Source organism: Danio aesculapii, chromosome 8 (assembly GCF_903798145.1).
Source record: "Danio aesculapii chromosome 8, fDanAes4.1, whole genome shotgun sequence".
NCBI lineage: Eukaryota > Metazoa > Chordata > Actinopteri > Cypriniformes > Danionidae > Danio > Danio aesculapii.
Genome location: NC_079442.1, coordinates 47,059,553 through 47,082,881, shown reverse-complemented (window position 1 = coordinate 47,082,881; position 23,329 = coordinate 47,059,553). Strand labels below are relative to the sequence as shown.

The following is a 23,329-nucleotide window of genomic DNA, read 5'->3' as shown; positions in this document are numbered from 1 at the left end:
AATAATACACAGTGCTTTCGGCAGGTTTGAAATATATTTGCAATGATAGCCGGATTGAAACACACCATTTACTCACATCACATAAATAGTCAACTACACGCGACAAACAAAACAATTTAAATTTACAAAAAATTTATGACACTGTTATACACTGTTTCTTTTCAATAGGTTAAAGTAAAAAAAAAAAAAAAAAAAAAAAAAAAAGTTGAAATAAAAAACAATAAAAAAAAAAAAAACTCTTATACCATTCAGGAGCCATGTCCACCAAATCTGCTTCTCTTTCAAGTTCAGAGCAAACGTGAATGCCAAAGCATTTTAGATATGGATATAAAATAGCCTATGTAATATATTAACATCAAATGAATAACAATCAGCAAATGAGAAATAAATGACAGAAAAGGGAACAAAAAACAGGCAATCTCTCTAAACATTATACTACAAGATTAAAACAGGTTATTTAAATAAGACAAATACATTAAGCATAATAATGGTGTACATAAATTTTGCAGCCAGTTCAGACCAGTCGTTTCGTCCCCTCAAAGTGTAAAGTTTTTCCTGAGTCGTTTAGATTAGAGAATTGATTATTTAATGTTTCTCTCTACCTTACAACTGTGCGTGCATGCGCAGTCAGCTGTGAAGTCAAGCAAAAGTGGACTTAAAAAAAAAGGTAATGCAAAAACTAATGTAGAAACGCCGGCTGGACAAAGTTTTTAAGTCCCAAAAAGCACGTCTCTCTGGGTCTGCAGGGCACATGAGACTGTCTGTTGAAGTGGTGACAGTTCATGTGCACACAGAATGAAACAGGCAAACGAGAGAAGATTTTAAACTACTTAATCGATCACGGATGTTTGACTACTGTATTTTGGGCAGATACAAAAGTGTAAATGTACAAAACTTTTAATACAAAAGTAGGATGATATTAATTTTTTTTTTAAAAAGTCATTAAATATACTTGTGCAAACATTAACATACCTATACATGCATATCAAACACTGTAAATAGACCAAAGTAGGTAATAAACTTTATTAAATAACAGTACAAGTCTGTCAAGCATTTTCTTTTTTTTAAATTGAAAGTTTTAGGGCATGTTTAAATGCAATGCTGTAAACTGTACAATTTATTTTAGTTTTTGCATGTGTAGATTGAAAAAGAATCCACACATTATATAAACATCCTCTTGTTCACCTTGGGAGTGCAAATATTAAAATGCAACCAACCATATAACCACAAGTAGTAAAGATAAACTCAATAAAAACACACATCAGCTTAAGCAAACTACCCAAGAACCACTGGTTTAGTATTGTTTAAAGGGGAGCTATTATGGGGAGAAAAAAACTTGAGTTTAAACAGTTGTGTGGCAAGAGTGTGTGAATATGTCCAGCTTCTAATGATAAAAATGTAAACATTCTTATTTGTATAATCACACTTGATAAATAGTCTGCAGAAACACTTTGATTGACATGGTCCCTTTGTACATGTTATCAAAGGGGGGAAGCTCTGCCCATTAGTGATGATCTCTCTCTCATTAACATACAGTCCTGAGTGAGAAGCAGCCATCAGCCATTAGAGTTTTCTTATCATGCCTGCTTAAGATAGTATTAATGTCTAAGCATTATAAATGTCAGGTTTGACTGATGACCTTATTCTGAACAACTTCTTTTGACTATTAGTTTTTCCCAGATAACGTTAGTCCCGTTTTGAATCTGCTGCCACTATGCTGATGTATGGGCATTTGTAGCTCCGCCCTCTTTTGAAATGATCATAATCTCATTTGAATTTAAAGCGACAGTCACCAAAGTGTCACAATTTGGATCAATGCCTAAAAGGGGTCAGTTTCAAAGAGTTATAAAACATTATCGGTGTTGTATTTTGAGCTGAAACTTCACATACACACTCAAGGGCATGGCTTCTCAAAGTCCATACTCCGGTTTGGATCCAGAGTATAATCAATCCGAACTTGACCCCATTTCGTATTGCAAGACCATGCATAAAGGATTCAAATTGTGGATTTCCTTCATTGATAAATGCTTAAACCTTGTACATCAACTGTTTAGTTGTTTGTATTTTTGTGAAAAACAAATTTTTAAAAAATACGGGACAAAATAAAATCGAAGGCAAAATATTCAAAGTTTTCCTGCGTGACTCTTTTGTCATGATATCCAGTGATCATACGAGGCTTCACGTGATCGAGCGGACAAATCGCACACACGCCTGCTTTAACCGCAGCAAAGCGATCATTTGAATGGATAAAGATGTCGGTCTGAAGAGAATAGACAGTTCATAGTTGAATGGACAGAGAAGCATGCATTTATTTTGCCACAATCCAGCACAAAGCCATTCTGCTTGATTTGTAATGAGACAATTGGAGTTGTAAAAAGTATAAACGTGAAACACCACTATGAAGAAAAACACTGACATTTTAAAATGGCAGTATCCACAACATACAGATATAAAAACCGCAAAAATACAACACCTAAAGTTTATTACACACCTTATATGTATTTTTCATCTTTTTTGAGAGAGGTCTGGATGCAAACCTGCACGCAATGCTTTTTAATGCCCACACCTACCTCTCAAATTGACGGCACTAGCTCCATTTGGTGCATTGGGTATGACATTGCATCTCTGAGATATTCATTCTCAGCTTGCATCATCATGGCTGCATCCAGATACAATTGTTTTTTGGCCTACGTTTGTTGTGTTTTGTACAAAAATGCACTTACAGACAATTTTGATGTAAACAATAACAATGGTCCCAGTGTTCCCAATTCCCAATTTTAATTTCTACAGCTTCCGAGAATCCAAAAAGAGCCACATATTGATAAATAATATTTTATAGCTGTTTTAACATGAAATTATGATTGAATTGCCTCCCGTTACAGTTATGAAATAGTTTTAAAACAAGCAGATGTTCCTGGGCCAATGACATGACCACATTGAAATGGTCTATATTAGTGGTTGTCACATTTGCATTGTATTTAATGTGTTATGAATGCAAATGCCACTTTTTTAAAAGAAAAATAAATAGTGTTGTCTTGTGACGCATGTTATGGATGTTTATTAAAACAAGTTATGTAATATCAATTGTTCCAGCCCTTTGAATTTAATAAAAATTCTAATTTAGGCCTTTTAATGAAGACATTGCGAACCCCTGCTCTAGGGATATCAGAGACTTATTTTACATATTGTAAAACGTGGCTTAATAGATCTACTTTAAAGATAAAACTTTAATTCAGTAGGACAGATTTCATTGTTGGACGTGCCAAATGAATGAGCATGAATGGATTCTTGTGTGTCTGTGTGCAGCTCTTACTTCAGCAGTGCAGGTGACTTCAACAGGACCTCAGACCATAAAGAAAGCCCAGGGGGAGACTCTGACTTTGGGCTGCACATACACCCTCGCTGCCACAGATGTAGGAGACCTGGACATTGAGTGGACAATCGTCAGCCAAGACATGACCCAGAAAGATCAGCTGGTGAGAATATTAACAGCACATTCTTATCTTGATTATTAAGATACTAAAAAAAAAATAAATAAATAAATAAATAAAAAAAAATTCATGTCTCATTTCGAAAGCATCTGTGCATACTTCAAATACAACTCCTAAGATGTTTCACAAACAAGTGAAGCAACATCTGAAATGTAAAACTTTTTTTTTTTTTTTTTACTTGGAGTGCCCGTTTAATAGATAGTGTTCCTAGTTCCACAAATTCGTATTAGGATTATTTTCATCAGTAAAACAATAAATACAAAGTTGACTAAAATATTGGTCAACATTACATGGTTAAAATTAAATGTTCTTTTTTCAATTAAATTAATTATAAGAAATAGCAAAGTATAAAGTAAATAAAAACATATTTTCGAAAAAAAAAAACATTCAGACACTGTCTTTCTGACAGAGACAGACAAAACAACAGATAGATGACAAAACGACAGATGGACAGATAGAACGACAAAAAGAATGACAGACAACAAAGAACAATAAGCAATATAACCTTGAATGATATATATAATATGACAGAGAACGATAGATAGACAATGACAGCTAGAATGAACAATAGAATGACAGATAAATAAATAGAACAACAGAACATGATAGATAGACAGAGTGACAAATAGAATGATAGACAGTAACATTAGACAGACAGACAGACAGATAAAACGTTTGAATGATGGAACGACAGAAAGAATGACAGATAGAAAGAGAACGAAACAGAACGGTAGATAAACAGTATTACATAATGACAGCTAAATAGAATGACAGCACAATAGATAGACAGATAGATAAATAGAACAGAAAACGATAGATGGATAGAATGATAAATAGAATGATAGATATAGTATAACTGATAGAATGATAGATAGAATGACAGATTAAACTGCAGATAGACAGTACAATAGATAGAATGATAGACAAACAGCATAACAGAACGACAGATTGAACTGCAAATAGATAAATAGAATGACAGATAGAACGATAGACAGTACAACAGATAGATCGATAGATAGACAGTATAACAGTTAGAACAACAGATTGAACTGCAGATGGATAAATAGAATGACAGATAGAACAAAGAGTGACAGAAAATGATAGACGGAAAGGACGACAAATAAAGTGATAGACAGTATAACAGATAGAACGATAGAGAGAACAACAGATAGAATGAGACAGACAGTATAACAGTTAGAATGAGTTACATTGAACTGCAGATAGATAAATAGAATGACTGGTAGCTCGATAGATAGATGTAGTACAACATATAACAGATAAAACAATAGACAGATCGATAGATAGACAGCATAACAGTTAAAACAACAAATAAAACAATAGATAGATCAATAGATAGACAGCATAACAGTTAGAACGACAGACTGAACTGCAGATGAATAAATAGAATGACAGATAGAATAATAGACAGTACAACAGACAGAACGATAGACAGATCGATAAATACAGTACAACAGAGAGTATGATAGATAAAATGACAATGATAGACAGACAGATAGAAGTTACATGGTTTTATTTATTATTATTTGCATGTTGTTTAAACATTAATATATTTAAGTTTCCATCTCAACTGACCTCCAAACAGATTTCTACTAAATGTCCACTCGTATTTAAACTGAGAGACTCTCTGGAATGTCTGTCACGCAGCATTGGCCTATCATTTAAAATAAAAGCCAATAAAGGTGATCAAAAGATGCAAAGAATCGTGCGGTGCAGCTCTTCTTTACCACACATCTGCAGTCTTTGATAAGACAAGAGCGTAAGAGAATATTTCCAGAGATCACGGTCCACACCTGATCAATCGCATCTTCAGCAATTTCCCCTCATTCAAACTCTTTCACCTCGAGCTTTCCAGGGACACGTGTGGAGATTCAGAGAAATCCGCGCACATGATGGCGGGTGGTTAGACCTGTTCTATTAGATAAGAGTCGTGTTTTTTCTCACTCTCTCTTTCTCTGCCTGTCTGACAGATCTTATCCTACACTGGAGGGAAACAGTACCAGCTGGGAAGCCCCGACCTGATGAGTCGCTTTAAGTTTGTTGCTGATCCAAGTCGCGGCGACGCCACTGTCAACATGACCAACCTCAAGGCGCCGGACACGGCCACGTACCAGTGCAAAGTGAAGAAAACCCCCGGCATCGACACGAGGAAAATCACATTAGTTGTGCTGGGTGAGGAACAAGTTTATTTTAGTAAATGAAAACGAAGACTAAAACTCTTCAATAGGGCTATATGCACACAGACTTTTAATTTTCAGTCAGCCAGCCAGACCTAGCGCTTCCAGTGAACTTTCACGCCATTACAAAAATCACGAAATTGCCACTGAAATTAAATAAATGAATTGTATATAAATTTATAAAATCTAAATAGGTGTTCACAAAAAACATTAAACTGAAATGAACAGATTTAAAAAACTAGTTTTGTAATAAAAATGAATTTAAAAATCCTAAACTACTTAAATGACTTATGAATTGCATATAAAGACCTATACATTTATATAATTTATATAACAGTTCATCATTTTATGTTGAGGATCTAACAGATAAAATGTATTATATCCATAATTTCATATTTTATTTAAGAAGAGTGAGGGTTCTGAGAAAAAAACAAGCAAAATGAATGAACAAATGAGTGAAACTAATTAATAAACAAACAAATGAACTAATGAATGAACAACGAACGAAGGAATGAAAAAAAAATGAACAAAATAAAATGAACAAACAAACAAACAAACAAACAAACTAATGAACAAATGAATGCACAAACGAATGAACACAAACAAGCAAATTAAGAACGAACAAAGGAATGAAAAAAAAAATGAACAAAATAAATAAATGAACAAACAAACAAACAAACAAACAAACAAACAAACAAACAAACAAAACTAATGAATGCACAACCGAACGAACACAAACAAGCAAATGAAGAACGAATGAACAAACAAACCTTACAAATGAGTGAATGAATAAACAAATAAACAAAAACAAAGAATGAATGAATGAATAAAACATAAATAAATAATTCAATTAAAAATACAAAGGATGCATATTAGGATCATTTGGCCTCATGGCTAGAATTATTTATAGCCCCCAAATCACAAATCTCTCCCTGATAATGAACATTGAATGACTCAATGAATAAATTAATAAACAAACGACTGAACGAAATGAACAAACAAGCAAATGAACCAATGAAAGACAAACAAAAACAAAACAAACAAATGAACAAGTTAATGAAAAAAAATGGTCAAACCAGTGAATGAATGAATGAACGAACGAACGAACAGATGAATGAATGAAACGAACAAACTATGAATGAAAAAAATGAATAAAGAAATGAATTTATCAACAAACGAACGAACAAACAAACGACTAAATCATTTTAAAAAAATGAACAAAAACAAATTAATAAAAAATAAAAATAGCCTAATTAATTAAAATAAAAATACAAAGGGTGCATTTTAGGACCGTAGGGCCTCATGGCTAGAATTACTTATAGCCCCCAAAAAAACTAAATCTACCCGATAATAACCTTGGTGAGGACACTAAATGAATAAGCAAATGAATGAACAAAAAAATTAAATTTTTAAATTTAAACAAGCAAATTAACAAACAAATTAACTAAATGTATGAATGAACGAACAAAACTAAAAAACAAACAAAAACAAAATAAATGGAAAAAAATTACTCAAACCAGTGAAAGAATGAATGAATAAACAAACAAATGAGCAGACTAATGAATGACTGAATGAAAAAAATGAACCAACTATGATTGAAAAAACTAATGAATAAATCAATGAACAAACGAATTAACATATGAACAACTAAATGAAGCAAGTGAGCGAACGAACAAACAAATGAATAACCAAACAAATGAACGAATGAATGAACAAATGAATGAATAAAACGAACAAACTAATTTAAAAAAAATTTTTAAATGAACAAACAAACAGATTAATGAATGAAAAATTAAAACAGCCTAAATAATTAAGATAAAAATACAGAGGGTGCATATTAGGACTGGCCTCATGGCTAGAATTACTTATGGACCCCAAATCACAAAATCTGCCCCTGATAACCTTGGTGAGGACATGAGCAATCGAATGAATGAATAAACGGATGAACCGATGTAGGAAAGAATGAACAAACAAATTTTTTTAAAAGCGAACCTGTAAACAAATGCAAAAACAAAGAATTTAACAAACAGAATTAAAAAAATAAATGACTCAAATTAAATTTAAATAGTGCATATTAGGACCATTTGGCCCCATGGCTAGAATTACTTTTGGCTCCCAAATCACTAAATCCACCCCTGATAATAACCTTGATGAAAACATAAACATTGTCAGTTTCCGCTGACCGATTCTGACCCTCTTATCGAGCCGAAAGTTTCTGTTTTACCGGTTTTATCCACCCTCGCACAGCCCTTTCATCCAGTCATTCACCATGACTGGACTGGAATGGTAGGTTTGTCTGGGTGGATGATCTCTGTTCACGCCTGTCTTGTGTTTTCCTCTGTTAACCTGAGCTCAAGCTTGTCACCCCGTCTGTCCACACGATCGATAATTTCCACCCCCTTGCGAAACTTACAGGCTCAGTGCTGAGAGACTATAATTACAGTGTAGGATTTGTTTAGATGAGCATTTTCTGCATTTGTCCTTTCAGTTTTGGGTTTTTTTTTTTTTCCAGACTTTATATCGTAGTGTTAAAGAAATAGATCACCCATAAATGAAAATGCTCACTGTTTACTAATCCTTAAGTGGTTCAAAACCTTTATACATTTCTTTATGCTAATAAACACTAAAGATGTTGTTTTGAAGAAAGCAGAAAATCCTGTAACTATTGACTTCAGTAGGGGGGAAATACTATGGAAGTCAATAGTTACAGGTTTCTAGCTTTCGTCAAAATATTAAATTTTAGTGAAAAAAAAAAACTCAAACAGGTTGAACAGGGTAAGTAAATGAAGAACTATCCATGTTTTTATTACTATTATTATTATTATTATTATTATTATTATTATTATTATTATTATTATTATTATAATTATTATTATTATTATTATATAAATAAATAAAAACAAAAATCACATTTACAAAACAACATTACAAAATAATATTGAAAAACTTTAAATGCACAGCAAGACCACTGCTCAAATATTTCCATTTACAATAAGTATATAGTTGAAGATTTATTAGCCGCCCTTTGAATTTTTAAAATCTTGTTTTTTTTAAATATTTCACAGCATGTCAAATAATATTTTTTCTTCTGAAGTCTTGTTTTATTTAGGCTAGAATAAAAGAGGTTTAATTTTTTTAAAGCTATTTTAATTTCAAAACTATTAGCCCCTATAAGCAATATTTTTTCAATAGTCTACAGAACAAACCATCATTATACAAGGACTTGCCTAATTACCCTTACCTGCCTAGTTAACCTAATTAACCTAGTTAAGCCTTTAAATGTCACTTTAAGCTGCATAGAAATGTCTTAAAAATATCTAGTAAAATATTTTTTACTGTCATCATGGCAAAGATAAAATAAATCAGTTATTAGAAATGGAGTTATTAAAACTATTATGTTTAGAAATGTGTTGAAAAAAATCTTCTCTCCATTAAAAAAAAAAAAAAAAATTGCGGAAAAAAAATAAACGGGGCTAATAATTCTGACAACTGTATATTATATTATCCATGAAAACAATAGCAACGCTGAAAAAACAAAGGAAAACAAACATAAAAGCACCTCCGTGAAGTTGGCACCCCTTAAAAAACAAATAATCCCCAAAACTATGGCATTCGTTTGTGCTGATTTGTGGCGCAGAAACAAACGTTTGTGCAGGTTTGGGATCTGAGATATTAAGCATTATTTTTTTGACCGTTACACGTCACTTTTCACCCCATGTTGCTCAAATGACTTCAAAATCAGCACAGGTCATTTGTGCTCGATTTGTGCCGTTAAAACAAACACTGTATCCGTTTTCCTCGTTTAGATACAAGCTAAATATTTCGGGAGCCGTGATGTCACTCTCTCCACCCCATTTCCTCTAAATCGCGCCAAACTAGTGTCATTTGTTTGTGCCCAGTTTGTGCTATTAAAATAAACACTGTTTATTAAGTTTAGATATTGCCTAATCAAAACACTTCAGGGACATCACCCTCTGCCCCATTATTTCCTCTAAATCGCTCAAAACAGGTGTCATTCCTTTATGCTGGTTTGTGCCGTTAAAATAAACACTATCTGTTTTTATAGTTTAGATATTGCCTAATCAAAACACTTCGGGAGCCGCAACGTCACTCTGCGCCCTTATTTCCTCTAAATAAACATTTCCTCTAAATAAACACATTCTTTTTTCAGTGTTTAGATATAACCAAAATATTTGGTAAGATTTGTGCCGTGGAAATGAACATCAGATATTTATATTCATGCATGAATATGTTATTTATGTTTGCATGCTCACAATTTGTGCTTTTTTGTGCAACAAGTATTTGTAGGCATAATATAAATAAAAAATTTGTAGGCAGAAAAAAATATTAGATCATTTCGAGGTCTCTCGACCCCAGATGCTACATTTACTAAAATAGTTTCGTTTGTGTGCGTTTCATTTGTGCTGGATTTGTAGCTGAAAGTTTCGTTAGTGCTGCTTCTATTATTAAAATATTGAATTAAAGATAATGACATCACCAGCCACCCCACATGTATGATATTCTAAAATATTTTAAATTTGTTTGTGCTGATAGAATTTTCTTTTGAGATGCCTTATTTTTTAAATATTAAAATAGCCTAGGCCAGTATAGGTTATTTTGAGATCTTTTTTTAATCAATAAAAGCATAAAACCTGCGCCCATAATTTTGACAGATTTAATTTAAGCAAAAGGGCTTGGCCAATATATAGATGATTTGCTACAACCATGCTTTACTTATCTACTTCGTTTTTATCTCATGAGTAGTCAGCATGTCTTTGAGGCTTAATGTTGGGGCAAAGAAACAAGAAAAAAAACAATTATATATATATATATATATATATATATATATATATATATATATATATATATATATATATATATATATATATATATATATAAATAATTTCGAAATTAATCTAGATTAAAATGGCTCATTTGAATTCTGCCGAAGGCATTCAGAATATGTGTGCTACCCAAATAATAAATCTTTGTGAACGGGTTTCTCGAGCCAGGTGGCGCATTAGACCAGGGGCTCATCTCCTATTTCCAAAACGCATCACAAACTGCTTGAGAAACTGTTCTACTATGATAATTGATGATGAAAATAAATGATGTTCAATAAGATGTACTTGTGTTTACTAACTGTTTATTCAGTTAACCATGAATGTTGAACTGTGGGCCTACATAAGCTCCAAACAGCGATTTCATACTTCCTGAACTTATTTAATCAATATTTATTTTATGGGAAAAAAAAAAAAAAAAAAAAAAAAAAATTAGATTACAGGCCTATATAACATACGCACACACATATGCCTTTTCTACAGATAAGTTTTGGTTTTCGGGATTGTGTATTTTGTCATACTGTAAAAAGAACAAGGTTCAAATTGCAATAAAATAAAAATAAATTGATTAATTACAATTAATAATAATCATCATCATCATAAAATATTTGCATTCACTTAATTGTTAAACACTGTAGGTTTTTAGCACAGGATGTAGGATGTTATTTTGACCATTCTGATTTGGTTTAATAGAAGACAAACGTAATATTGTCAAATTTTAGTTATCTTATCATTATTATCATCATTATTTATACCATAAGGTTATTCCACATATAATTTTCCTGGAGTTAAAAAAAAATTTAAAATTACAAGCTTACATGGCGGGCAAATTTATGTCATTATGAATAAAACTTATTTGAATGCTTTTCTTCACGAATGTAACACTATTTTATTGTATTCTTTTCGCTAGATTTTCACAGAGAGGCTACCACAGTTGCAAAATGCCTCTGTTGTTTAATATGCCTATAACCCTTACTCAGATGTTGTTTAAATAAAGCATCTCAAACGAAAATTCTATCAGCACAAACAAATTAAAATATTTTAGAATATCATACATGTGGGGTGGATGGTGATGTCATTATCTTTAATTCAATATTTTAATAATAGAAGCAGCACTAACGAAACTTTCAGCTACAATCCAGCTCAAATGAAACGCACACAAACGAGACTGTTTTAGTAATGTAGCAACTGGGGTCGAGAGACTTCTAATATTATTTTTAGGCCTACAAATATTTTTTGCAGCATAAACGAGTGAAAATTGTGAGCAAACAAAAATAACATTTGTGCACGAATATAAATATCTGACCAGCACATATCTAACCAAATACTTTGGTCGTATCTAAACAATGAAAACAGATATAGTGTTTATTTAACGGCACAACCCAGTACAAATGAAGGACAACAGTTTTGTGGAGAGTGACGTCACTGTTCCCGAAATATTTTGATAAGGCAACATCTAAACAATAAAAATAGATAGTGTTTATTTTAATAGCACAAACTGGGCACAAACAAATGACACTAGTTTGGCACGATTTAGAGGAAATGGGGTGGAGAGTGACATCACGGCTCCCGAAATATTTAGCTTATATCTAATCGAGGAAAACGGATACAGTGTTTGTTTTAACGGCACAAATCGAGCTCAAACGACCTGTGCTGATTTGAAGTCATTTGAGCAACATGGGGTGACAAGTGACGTCACACGGTCAAAAAAATAATGCTTAATATCTCAGACCCTAAACCAGCAGAAACGTTTGTTTTTGGGGCACATATCAGCACAAACAAATGGCATAATTTTGGGGATTATTTGTTTTTATAGGGTGGAGGTCATAAATGCAGCATGTTTATTATGAGAAAAAAAAAAAAACGTAAAATATATATATATATAAAATAAAAAAAAATAAAAAATAAATAAAAAACAATTAGGAAAGTGTGAGAATTATGAACAGCATCCAGTATTTTAAAAAAGTAGTTTACTGCAATCTGATTCCAAAACTTGCTATTTATTCAGATTACATATCATCTGTTTCTACCCAGATCTGTTTGTAGCCTTTTAGGGCTTTTTAGGTACTTGTTAATGAACATGCCAAGCGCTTGACAATATATTGAATATTGACAATGTAATTGATGATTACAAATTGAGGATTAGGCAGCCCTTGCATTTTGTGAATTCGATGTGATGTCAGAATAAAATTACATTCACATAATGCGTATTTATATAGTGCATTTATTGTGTATAGCCATACATCCAAATCACACTCATATGTTTTGGTCTTATCCAAGATTGACAGTTTTGGTCTAAAATACTTGATACTTTTGAAAAAACCTTTACCACTAGCCACTCCAAACCCCCAAACGCACTGTTCAGAATTCCTTTAAGGTCAAATTTGCCTTCAGCAACACATGATGTTGTTGCTTTCACCACATTGTTGGCTAGAAGGCTTGTTCTCCTTAAGTGGAAACAAACATCTCCACCTTCATATCATAGATGTATAAAATATGTGTGCATTTTTTTAAAAGCTGGAAACAAAATTTGGTTTTCATTAAAAAGATCTTTTAAATCTTTTTACAAATCATGGAAACCTTTGTTGAATTACATTGATACTATTGATCTTGAAGCAGAAGTGGAATAAAGCCTTTTTATTAGTAGTTTATTATTGTTATTATTATTATTATATTGTTTTATTATTTATTTTAATAATGTTGTTTAGGGCAGCATGGTGGCAGCTGGAAGGACATCTGCTCTGTAATACATATGCTGGATAAGCCAGTCATTCATGAATGTCATGGTTATGAAAATGTAGAACAATGCGTTTTTGTTTGTATATGATATTGTATCTGCACAAAATGGTAACAAATATATTTAGCAAAATATAAATAAATAAAAATTAAAAAAAATTAAAAAAAATAAGGGTATGCATTTCAGATTCACAAACAAATGTAAACAGCACCCTCTAGTGGATTTGTCATATGAAACGTACAAGAAAACGCACACATATTTTGCATAAATGTAGGCAGAAGCATGCATTTCATGACATCGGACTCTTTCTTTTTGTTCATTTCAGTACGACCATCACGTCCTAAGTGCTGGGTGGACGGTAGCGAGGAGAAAGGCGGAAGTGTTTCGCTCCGCTGCGCATCCTCCCAGGGTTCATCACCTCTAAAATACACATGGACCAAAGAAACTGGACAATTGCCACCAACCTCAACACCGAGTGAGTCTCCACCAGTCTAGCAAATACTTCAAGTGTAATATTTGGTACCGCTTGAATACCCTGCACCTTCAGGCATGTTTGTGGTAAAGTCACATAATGTACAGCTGCTGTAGATGGGGGAAGGAGGGGGGAGGGGATTTCTGAGCCTTAAAGCAACCAAACAAGTTTTTCTGCTGTGCAATCTGCTGTAAACGATGCTGCCGGGGCTTTGGCAATGGCTGCACATTCTGAATGGCTCTTTTGTTTGAAGATTCTCAGACCGGCGAGCTGCTAATCAGAAACCACAGTGAGAGCTACACAGGGAACTACTTCTGTGAGGTCAGCAATGAAGTCGGCAGAGAGCGATGCACATACGCCCTTCGAGCATATAACCGTAAGTATGGGTGGATCCAGAAAGTGTTGGCACACCTAATGTCTTGGATAACAACATGCAAAATTAAATCTCATTTAGCTGACAGATTGAACAGACAGATGAACTGTCAAAGAAATAAATGGAGATAAACTCGTAATTACACAATGCTGTATTAAAGTGAAGAATAATACAGTAAAACGGAAATAATCTGAAATATTATAATGATCTAATATAATTGTTTTTTTTATGGATTTTATATATGTATTAATTAAATAGTTTATTGTGCAAAAGTTAATACAGTTTTCAGCATCATTACATACACATTAAGCATCTTTGGTTGTCTAATGATCCTATAGAAATTATTATGATATACTGATTTACAGTTCGGGAAAACTGTTGAAAATGTTGTGAATTCTGAATGTGATTTCTCTTAATTCAATATGTGATTAATATAGGATCACAGGGCGCAAATGACTGAGATAAACTGAAAATAAATTAAATGATTCTTTGGATTTACTAAATATTTTTAAGCTGAGTGGTTGTAATTTTATTTGGGCTTATTTTAAACAAATTATGTTGAACTAAATTAACTAAATTTATTATGTTTAAATTCAACGTAGATAAATTGTTTGTTGTTATGACCGTTGAATGCATCATAACAGTCTTGTGAAACTGGTCCGTAAGAAATGTCATCATATTAGTTTTTTTTTTTTAACACTATTTCTGCTCAATCCAATGCATCCTTAGGGAGCAAGAGACATAATATCAAGTGTCATCCACTAAAACTGCCTTTAATAGTAGTTAGCAGAAAGTCCTTGTTAGAGCCATGAAGAGATTTGTAACATTTTTCTATAATATAAAATTGAGGTGTAGTTATTTTTATTTGATACAGCATTTGATTAGTATATTGTGATATTGTATTATGTACATGACTTTTCATATGTTAACTAATCTCATACGTCAATGTCATACGGGAAAAAAGGTACGAAAGTAGTAAGGGGCTTGATGGTAGACAGTCTTTTGACCGTTCTTCGAAACCATATTTAAATTGAAGCTTGGAAACGTGTAAATAGTTCTTGTGGTTGTTTTTGGATTTTTGTTGTATCCTGACAAACGAGAAGTAAATTATTACATTGCAAGTTTGTGGTTTTGTGCGTCAAATCATTCATGCCATGTCCAAATGGCAGAGAACTGGAAGCAATAGATCACCATTACAATCCTGAAGCTTTTGAAACACGCTGATGCTGCTTCTCGGCTTTTTTGAATCTATTGCTTTAAGTGGAATAAGTATTAAAATACTTGAATTGTCATTTGAAAAAGTCTAAACTTTATGCCGTGTGCTTCATGAAATAGTGGTAAAAATTGGTGCTTATCCACAAAAGAAAGGCAGTCATTCTCTTTTGTGTTTAGCAGTTTTCATTCACCATAGTCAGAATAACTGCAGTTGCATGCTCGTTTAGAAAAAAAAAAAAAAAAAAAAACTTCGCAGTATGTGTCCTTGAACAAAATATTCAGACTCACTCAATAGGATGCTGTGGCAACATATTGTTTTCATAAACCTGTTGATTCTCCGGATGATTTTGTAGGACAATAGAGAGCAGATGAACTGTTTCTGAGGATAAAAGCAAGCTCATTCTGTACATAATACATGGTCTTTTATCTCCATTTCTTGTCTCTAGCGGTCAATAAAGCGGGGGTGATTGCTGGAGCTGTGATTGGTTCGTTGCTCTTGTTGCTCCTCCTAATTTTGCTGATCTTGCTCCTGATTTGCTGCTGCTGCAAGCGACGAAAAGAAAAAGAGGCTGCCAATGAGATCAGGTGAGATGTTGCTAGTTTATATGCAGTTGAAGTCAGTTATTATCCCTGCTGTGAATTCCGATTTCTTTTTAAAAAATATTTCTTAAATGATGTTAATTGTTAATGATGTATGTCTGATAATATTTTTTCTTCTAGAAAAAGTCTGGTTTTATTTTTGCTAGAATAAAAGCAGTCTTTAGTTTTTTAAACCATTTAAGGTCAATATTATTAGCCCCCTCAGGTAATATTTTTTTCGATTGTCCACAGAACAAACTATCAATATACAATGACTTACCTATTTACCCAAACTTGCCTAATTAACCTAGTTAAGCCTTTAAAAATGTCATTTTAGGCTGAATACTAGTGTCTTGAAAAATATCTAGTACTGTCATCATGGCAAAGATAAAAGAAATTAGTTATTAGATATTACTAAATAAAAAAAAAAAAAAAAAAAAAAACTGGAAAAATACAGGGCGGCTAATATTTCAGCATGGCTAATAATTTTATTTTTATATGAAGTGTAAAATGTTTCCCTTTATTTTATATTTTTACAACAGAATGATCGGTTCATAGCTAATGCAACCTGTATATAATGTAATAGTACATCCGTCTGTAAATATTAACAATAGTTTTTTCTATAAGTGGCACTTTATAACTTGTATACCTGTATCCTGCACTTGCTGCTATTGCACTCCTGGCTAGACCTTAACAGCATTTCGTTGTCTTGTACATGTATGTGTAATGACAATAAAGTTTAATCTAATCGAGATGTGGATTGTGCACTCAAATAAGGAGATAAATATGTGTTTAAGTTAATTAATTGTAACCTTATTGAGTTTTTTTTGTTGTTGTTGTTCCAACAATAATAGTGAAACGTGTATATACACACACACACACACAACATACACACAGTTGACGTCAGAATTACTACTAGCAAGTGATTGTATAATGATGGTTTGTTCTGTAGACTATCAAAAAAATATATTAAGGGGGTTGATAATTTTGACCTTAAAATGTTTTTTAAAAATTTAAAAACTGTTTTTATTCTAGAGGAAATAACAAATAAGACTCTCCAAAAGAAAAAAAAATATCCGAAATACTGTGAAAAATCCTATATCCCTGCTTTGTTAAACATAACTTGTGAAATATTTCAAAAAGAAAAAAAATTGAGGGCGAATAATTTTTACTTCAACTGTACATTAACTTTAAAAATCTGTCTTTTGCTCAAAAATAAAACTTTAAACGGAAATGATGACGCATGACTTCTGATACTGGCAAACTGTTTCCCTGAAATGCCAGACGTTTACCAACAGATGTACATAATTGTAGTGCATGACTTAACAATGGCTAACAACAAATTTCTTAAATACCTGACTGACTAGTCAACAATACATTTGCCAAATCATCCAAAACCACACCCAATCTCATTAATATCAAATGGATTACTGTTAAATATGTGTGCAAATTTCTTTTTAAAAAGGTTTCTCTATTTTATTTTGGATGTCACTTGCAATAAAATGTTGATTTACATCCAAAGTCAAAAACACATTGCAGCATTTACCCTTTCAGCCGCAACCCAGTACTGGGAAACATCCATACACACTTGCAATCACACACTCATACACTATGATCAAATTTGTTTACCCAATTCACCTATAGCGCATCTCTTTGGACTGTGGGGGAATCAGGAACATCTGGAGGAAACCCATGCCAACATGGGGAGAACATGCAAACTCCACACAGAAATGTCAACTGGCCCAGCCGGGAGTTGAACCAGTGACCTTCTTGCTGTGAGGCGACAGTGCTAACTACTGAGCCACCATGCCACTGCTAAACAGTAATATAAAGAGTAATTATGGTATCGTTTAAACATGTCAATTCAAATGTGAGTCCTCATCCTTAAATACAGTGTTTGACTAAAGTCAAAGTAAACATTGTTTAGAAGCGGTCATTGAAAACCATTTAGTCTAGCATTATGCAAATAATCAAATATATTTGCTGTAGTTTTGTAAAGGAAGGAGGAAGTTCAAAATGGCTTACTTTTTTGGTATTTTTAGACCTCTTCCAGGAAATTTGTTTGGCCAGACGGATGGACCAATAATTTTGCATAGCATTTTAAATGTTCAAACAATTTCTCACAAGTACAGTATGGGGCTTGACATCAAAACTTTTACATTCACAAACCACAACATTATACATTCAAACATAACTCAGTAAACAATACGCAAAAAAAAAGTGTAATGGCTCACTCGAACATGTGGAATTTCCTCGAATTCATTTATTGGGGTAAATATTTGGACTTTATCCTTAATATTATTAATTTCAGAAAAGTATTCAAAGTAGTCATATTAGCAGCCAATGACTATAAAAGTGCATACAACTTACGAGAACGTTATTTTTTTTTTCGTATTCTGATGACCAGCATAGCGAAGTGACGGCAACATCAAATTATGAGACAAAAAAAAAAAAAATGTTTCTAACGCCTTGGAGGCAGACATTTACTGTACATGGGTATAACACAACGAAATAAAATACTGCAATAAAACAGCTGCATATTTTCCATACTGCTCTTTTTGTTTGCATAACACTTTGAATTTAGCTCATTATACATTTATTAACAGTTTCAAAATATGTTAATTCTAGATTCACAGTCATTATTTGACGCATTATTTAACACGTGGCTAAGAAATAGCCAATAACTTTTTTTTTTTTTTGGTGGGGCCAGTGAACATTTTGGCAGGGAAAGTAAAAATCTGAACCACAGAATCAAATTGGCAAGTAGAAAAAAAATTCATTAGCATTGAACCCTGCCCTTAATATTATACTTTCATTCTTCAGATATCTACAGGTAAGAAGCCTAGTGGAAAGGTATTTTAGCACACTTTCAACTCCTCCCATAAGCAGCTGGATTGAGGAGACCTTTGACTTAAGTGCATCTGAGGGTGGTCTGATATCAAAAGTGTACAGTCTGTATAAAAAAAAGGCGGCCGCATCACCTTTAGATGTTTTAAAGAAACAGACTTATGAAAAATAGTCCCAGAGGCAGTCTGGCAATCCAAAATTAAGCAAATTCACTCAACATGCATCTGTGTCAAATGCGGTTTATTACAATTTAAGATAATTCATAGGCTGCATTTTTCTTAAAGCAAATTGTCAAGAATATTCCCAGAAATTGATCCAACATGTTTTAGGTGCAACAGAGATGAGGCCACATGTTCTGGACGTGTCCATCCCTAGGACCATTTAGTCTGTGGTGTTTGAGGCTCTCTTATATATGTGAAAAGGAGATACAACCAGATTCAGTAATAGCAATATTTAGTGTGACACCTGAAAACATTGCACTACCAGCAGGTCAAATTAACGCAGTAACTTTCTCTTCTTTGTTGACCCAAAGACTTATACTTCTGCAGTGGAAGTCAACTAAATCACCAACATATGTAAACAGATAGAAAAAGTCATGCCATAGCTAAAGCTAGAAAAACTCAGATATTTCAGCCAAGGCTCAAATAATAGATTCTTCAAAGTTTGGAGACCATTCCTGTCATATTTTAGGACATTTATTCCAAATACTTGAATTATAAGCTAATCCCACCCCCCACCCCCCACCCCCCACCCAAATTTATTTATTTATTCATTCATTCATTCATTCATTCATTTGTTTTATTATTATTATTATTATTATTATTATTATTATTATTATTATTATTATTATTATTATTATTATTTCACAGTGTTTTTTTTCCATGTGCATTCTTCTTGTATGAGTTGCTGTGTTAAGATCTTCAGTTTGTCATGAGGTTTATTTTTTGATAACTTCAGTAAAAAGACTTGTCTATTATATTTTCAGAAAATAATTATTTGCTAATAAATAGGGAAGTTGTATTAGCAGCCAAAGACTATCAAAGTACAACGTTGCTCATAAATAGTGCCATGTTGTTTTGAAGTCATACCTGCATGCTATTTCTGACCAAATATTCAAAGTTGCAAGGCAAACAATATAGGGACTGTGAACGAATGTGTGTAAATAAACCAACTTTACCTTAATCTGTATCTTTAGGGAGGACGCCGCCGCTCCAGACAGTCGTCCAGGAAGCCGATACTCCAGCTTCCGCTCTGTAACGAAGTACAACGTCCATCCGGGGATCAATTACAGCGCTGTGGGCCCGGCGGGCAACATGTCGCGGGTGGGATCGGGACATAGCAGCACTCACACCGAGCCAAGCAGAGTCCAGAGAGAAGCCAGCATGATGGCCTCTGATCACAGGCCGGCTCTCGCATACGACAGCAAATATGGATACCCCGTATAATCTCTGATGTCCTGCCAGGGGACACACACATGGAAATACTGCAATACTGTGCAACACCAGCACAAGATTTGAGGAATGTTCACTTTACAGATAGAGATCTGCAAATATATGTACTATACGCTGGAAAAAACATATTCATTGCACTGAAATTTTTTATTTTTTTTTTCAAAGTCAAGTGGTTGCAAACAATTTACATTTTAAGTTCTATTGAAGAATTATCAGCCCTCTTGTGATTATTTTTTTCCTTTTTAAAAAATTTCCGAAATGATGTTTAACAGAGCAAGAAATTTTTCACAGTATTTTCTATATTTTTTTTCTTCTGGAAAAAAAGTATTTTGTTTTATTTCGGCTAGAATAAAAGCAGGTTTTTTTTGCAGTGGTTCCCAACCTTTTTTTTTCTGAGACCCCCTTTTCCACCGGAAACTATTGTAAGGCCCCCCTCAACATTTAATGATCTTATCGCTCATAAGTTTGCAGTAAGGATGACAAAAAAAATGTTGTTTTAAAACAAACAGTATGTTTATTACTATATATAGAAATGTTTATGCACAAATAATAGCCTAATGTAAAATATTAAAGCAAAACCTCAGCATGGCATTTGTAACTGAAAAACTTAAGCATTTGGCCTTTAAATTAGCCCTATATTAGTTGCTAATTAGTTGCCAATTTTTTTTTAAGTTTTGTCAGTAGCTGTGATGTCCCTCATCTCATTTTGGGTGTCTCAATTCTTTTTCCTTGCACTCAAAAAAATGTGGGCTTGTCGTGTTATTGGGGACTAGTCGTCTGCAAATGTCTTATTAATTTGGACAGCTTCATTCATTCTTAGCAAAAAATTTTGGTGCAGATAATGCACTGTGGCTGGGTCAGGAACTCTTTGCTTCGAGAAAATGGAATAAAACCATCATTCAGGTAACTATCTTGGTATTTCCTGCATTTCGTGTTTCCAGTATTGCTAGCGCTGCAACCCGAAATGTTTGGAACTTCCTCACCTGGGTCCAGTATGCTTGGGTCATTAGTATTAGCGGCTGAAGGTGAATCAGTGAGACAGTCATTTTTTGTGGAGGACATAATCCAAATTTGCTAATTTTTGGTCAGCCAGGGGATAAAAAAACGAAAGCAACATGATCATGGTCCTAACTGTCCACTGCTATTAAGTTTACAAATATGAAGCAACCCCCCCCATAGAGATCGCTGAGGCCCCCTTGTGGGCCGGGACCACCCTGTTAGAAACCGCTGGTCTACAGCAGTGGTTCCCAAAGTGGGCCACAGGACATGGGGTCGCTTGGTGATTTCCAAAAGTCAAATAAACTTATTTAACCTCCTAAACTCTGCGTACCCAGCCAGGTCTGTGACATCACGTGCCATCACCACAGTCCAAAGACATGTGGTACAAGTGAATCGGGTAATTAATAAATGGTTATAAAATGTCAACATGCTCATGTTTATATAGGCCTATTGTTGTGTGTGCAATGTTTGTATATTTATAATCACCTCCGAGGAATTTGGGGGTCGCGAGTCACTGGCATTGTTATTTTAGGGGTCCCGGGCTGAAATGTTTGGAAATCCTGGCCTGCAGAAGCACCATCGTTAAATAGTGACTTGCCTAATTACCTGAATTTTCAGCCCATATAAATCGTTTGCAACCACTTACCTTAAAGTGTAGTAAATGCAATGAATCTTTTTTTGTTTTTTGATAGTTTTGTATGAGTGTTTTATACACATTTGCAGGTGGAATATGGTGCGTTTTATGAGATTATGGTCATGTGAATATATTAACTAACCTTTTAATTCCTTTAAAACAAGAAACTCATTCTGTTTAAGATTGAAAGTAAAGATTTAAGGGGTATCCAGATAGTTGTTTACTATATAGGGCTGCTTGGCAAGGATTATTTTAAATGAATTATTAATTAGCCTACACAAGTGTTTTAAATAGTAAAATTGTTCTTAAAATGTAAATATACTGTGAAAATTGAATATTCTGATATTGTAGCCTATAAAATATTAGAAATCTGAAATAGTAGAAAATATATAAAGATAATATTTTACATTTTATCATGAAGATTTTTTTTATATACTAGAAACCGTTTCTACACCATTTTGTCAGGGTCTTTATGTAGGGTGTATGATTAATTGTGTTTTCAAATGTTTATTTATGTGTTCATATGTTTATATTAGCAATTATTTTCCAATCATTAGTTTAATGAACCTGACTGCACATGAAGTGTTTATTTTATTTTATTTTTATATTTTTTCTGAGTATGAAGAGCAGTCTGAGCAATTGGGCTAGAAAGTTGTTTTTGATATGTGAAAATGATATGACACATCCTGTTCCTGTTTTCGCCTCAAGTAAATTTTATTCATAAAGCACTTTTCACAAAGGATACTGTTTCCAAGTGTGTTTACATTGCATTAATAATGCCTCAGATTCTGTCCTCACTCAACAATTCAATGCTTAAATCTATTTAAACACCCAGTGAGACAAAAAGGTTATGAATTTCTAAATAATGTCTTTGATTTGTTAAATATTTAAGAAATTTGATTAAATCATATGAAAAAACATTTTTTTCATTTTATTATATTCATTTAAAGTTCCACACATTCCTAAAAATATTTTTTAAAACATATACCAGAATGCTTATAGTTAACTAAATTATTATGGGACCTTAATTATTATTATTAATAGTTTTTTTTTTCTTGTGAAAACAGCATAATATTGTTGTGAAAACTGTACATTTGATTTGATTCATTTTAAAAGTAAATAATAATTGTTTTCCATATTGATAATAAAAAATTACATTCATTCATTTTCCTTCGGATTAGTCTCTATTTCAGAGGTTGCCACAGCACAAAGAACCACCAACTATTCCAGCATACGTTTTACGCAGCGGATGGCCTATCAGCCACAAGCCACTGGAAAACACCCATACACTCTCGCATTCACACACAAACTCATACACTAAGGCCAATTTAGTTTACTCAATTCACCTAAAGCGCATGTGTTCAGACTGTGGGGAAAACTGGAGCAGCCAAAGAAAACCCACTCCAACTCAGGGAGAACAAGCAAACTCCACACAGAAATGCCAACTTCTTGCTGTGAGGCGACGGTGCTAACCACTGAGCAACTGTGCTGCCCC

The 23,329-nt window shown here is 33.3% G+C and overlaps 1 protein-coding gene across 1 annotated transcript in view; it reads left to right on the top strand.

Moving 5' to 3' along the window:
• The window catches only part of vsig8b (V-set and immunoglobulin domain containing 8b), a 33,407-nt gene extending 10,831 nt beyond the window's left edge, over positions 1 to 22,576 (top strand). Inside the window, exons 3-8 of the mRNA XM_056464110.1 lie at positions 3,307 to 3,476; positions 5,480 to 5,681; positions 13,590 to 13,739; positions 13,990 to 14,112; positions 15,771 to 15,909; positions 19,946 to 22,576. Of these exons, the coding sequence (XP_056320085.1) occupies positions 3,307 to 3,476; positions 5,480 to 5,681; positions 13,590 to 13,739; positions 13,990 to 14,112; positions 15,771 to 15,909; positions 19,946 to 20,195 (1,034 nt within the window). The 3' untranslated portion in view covers positions 20,196 to 22,576. The remainder of the gene's footprint in view (positions 1 to 3,306; positions 3,477 to 5,479; positions 5,682 to 13,589; positions 13,740 to 13,989; positions 14,113 to 15,770; positions 15,910 to 19,945) is intronic.
• Positions 22,577 to 23,329: the final 753 nt, after the last annotated feature.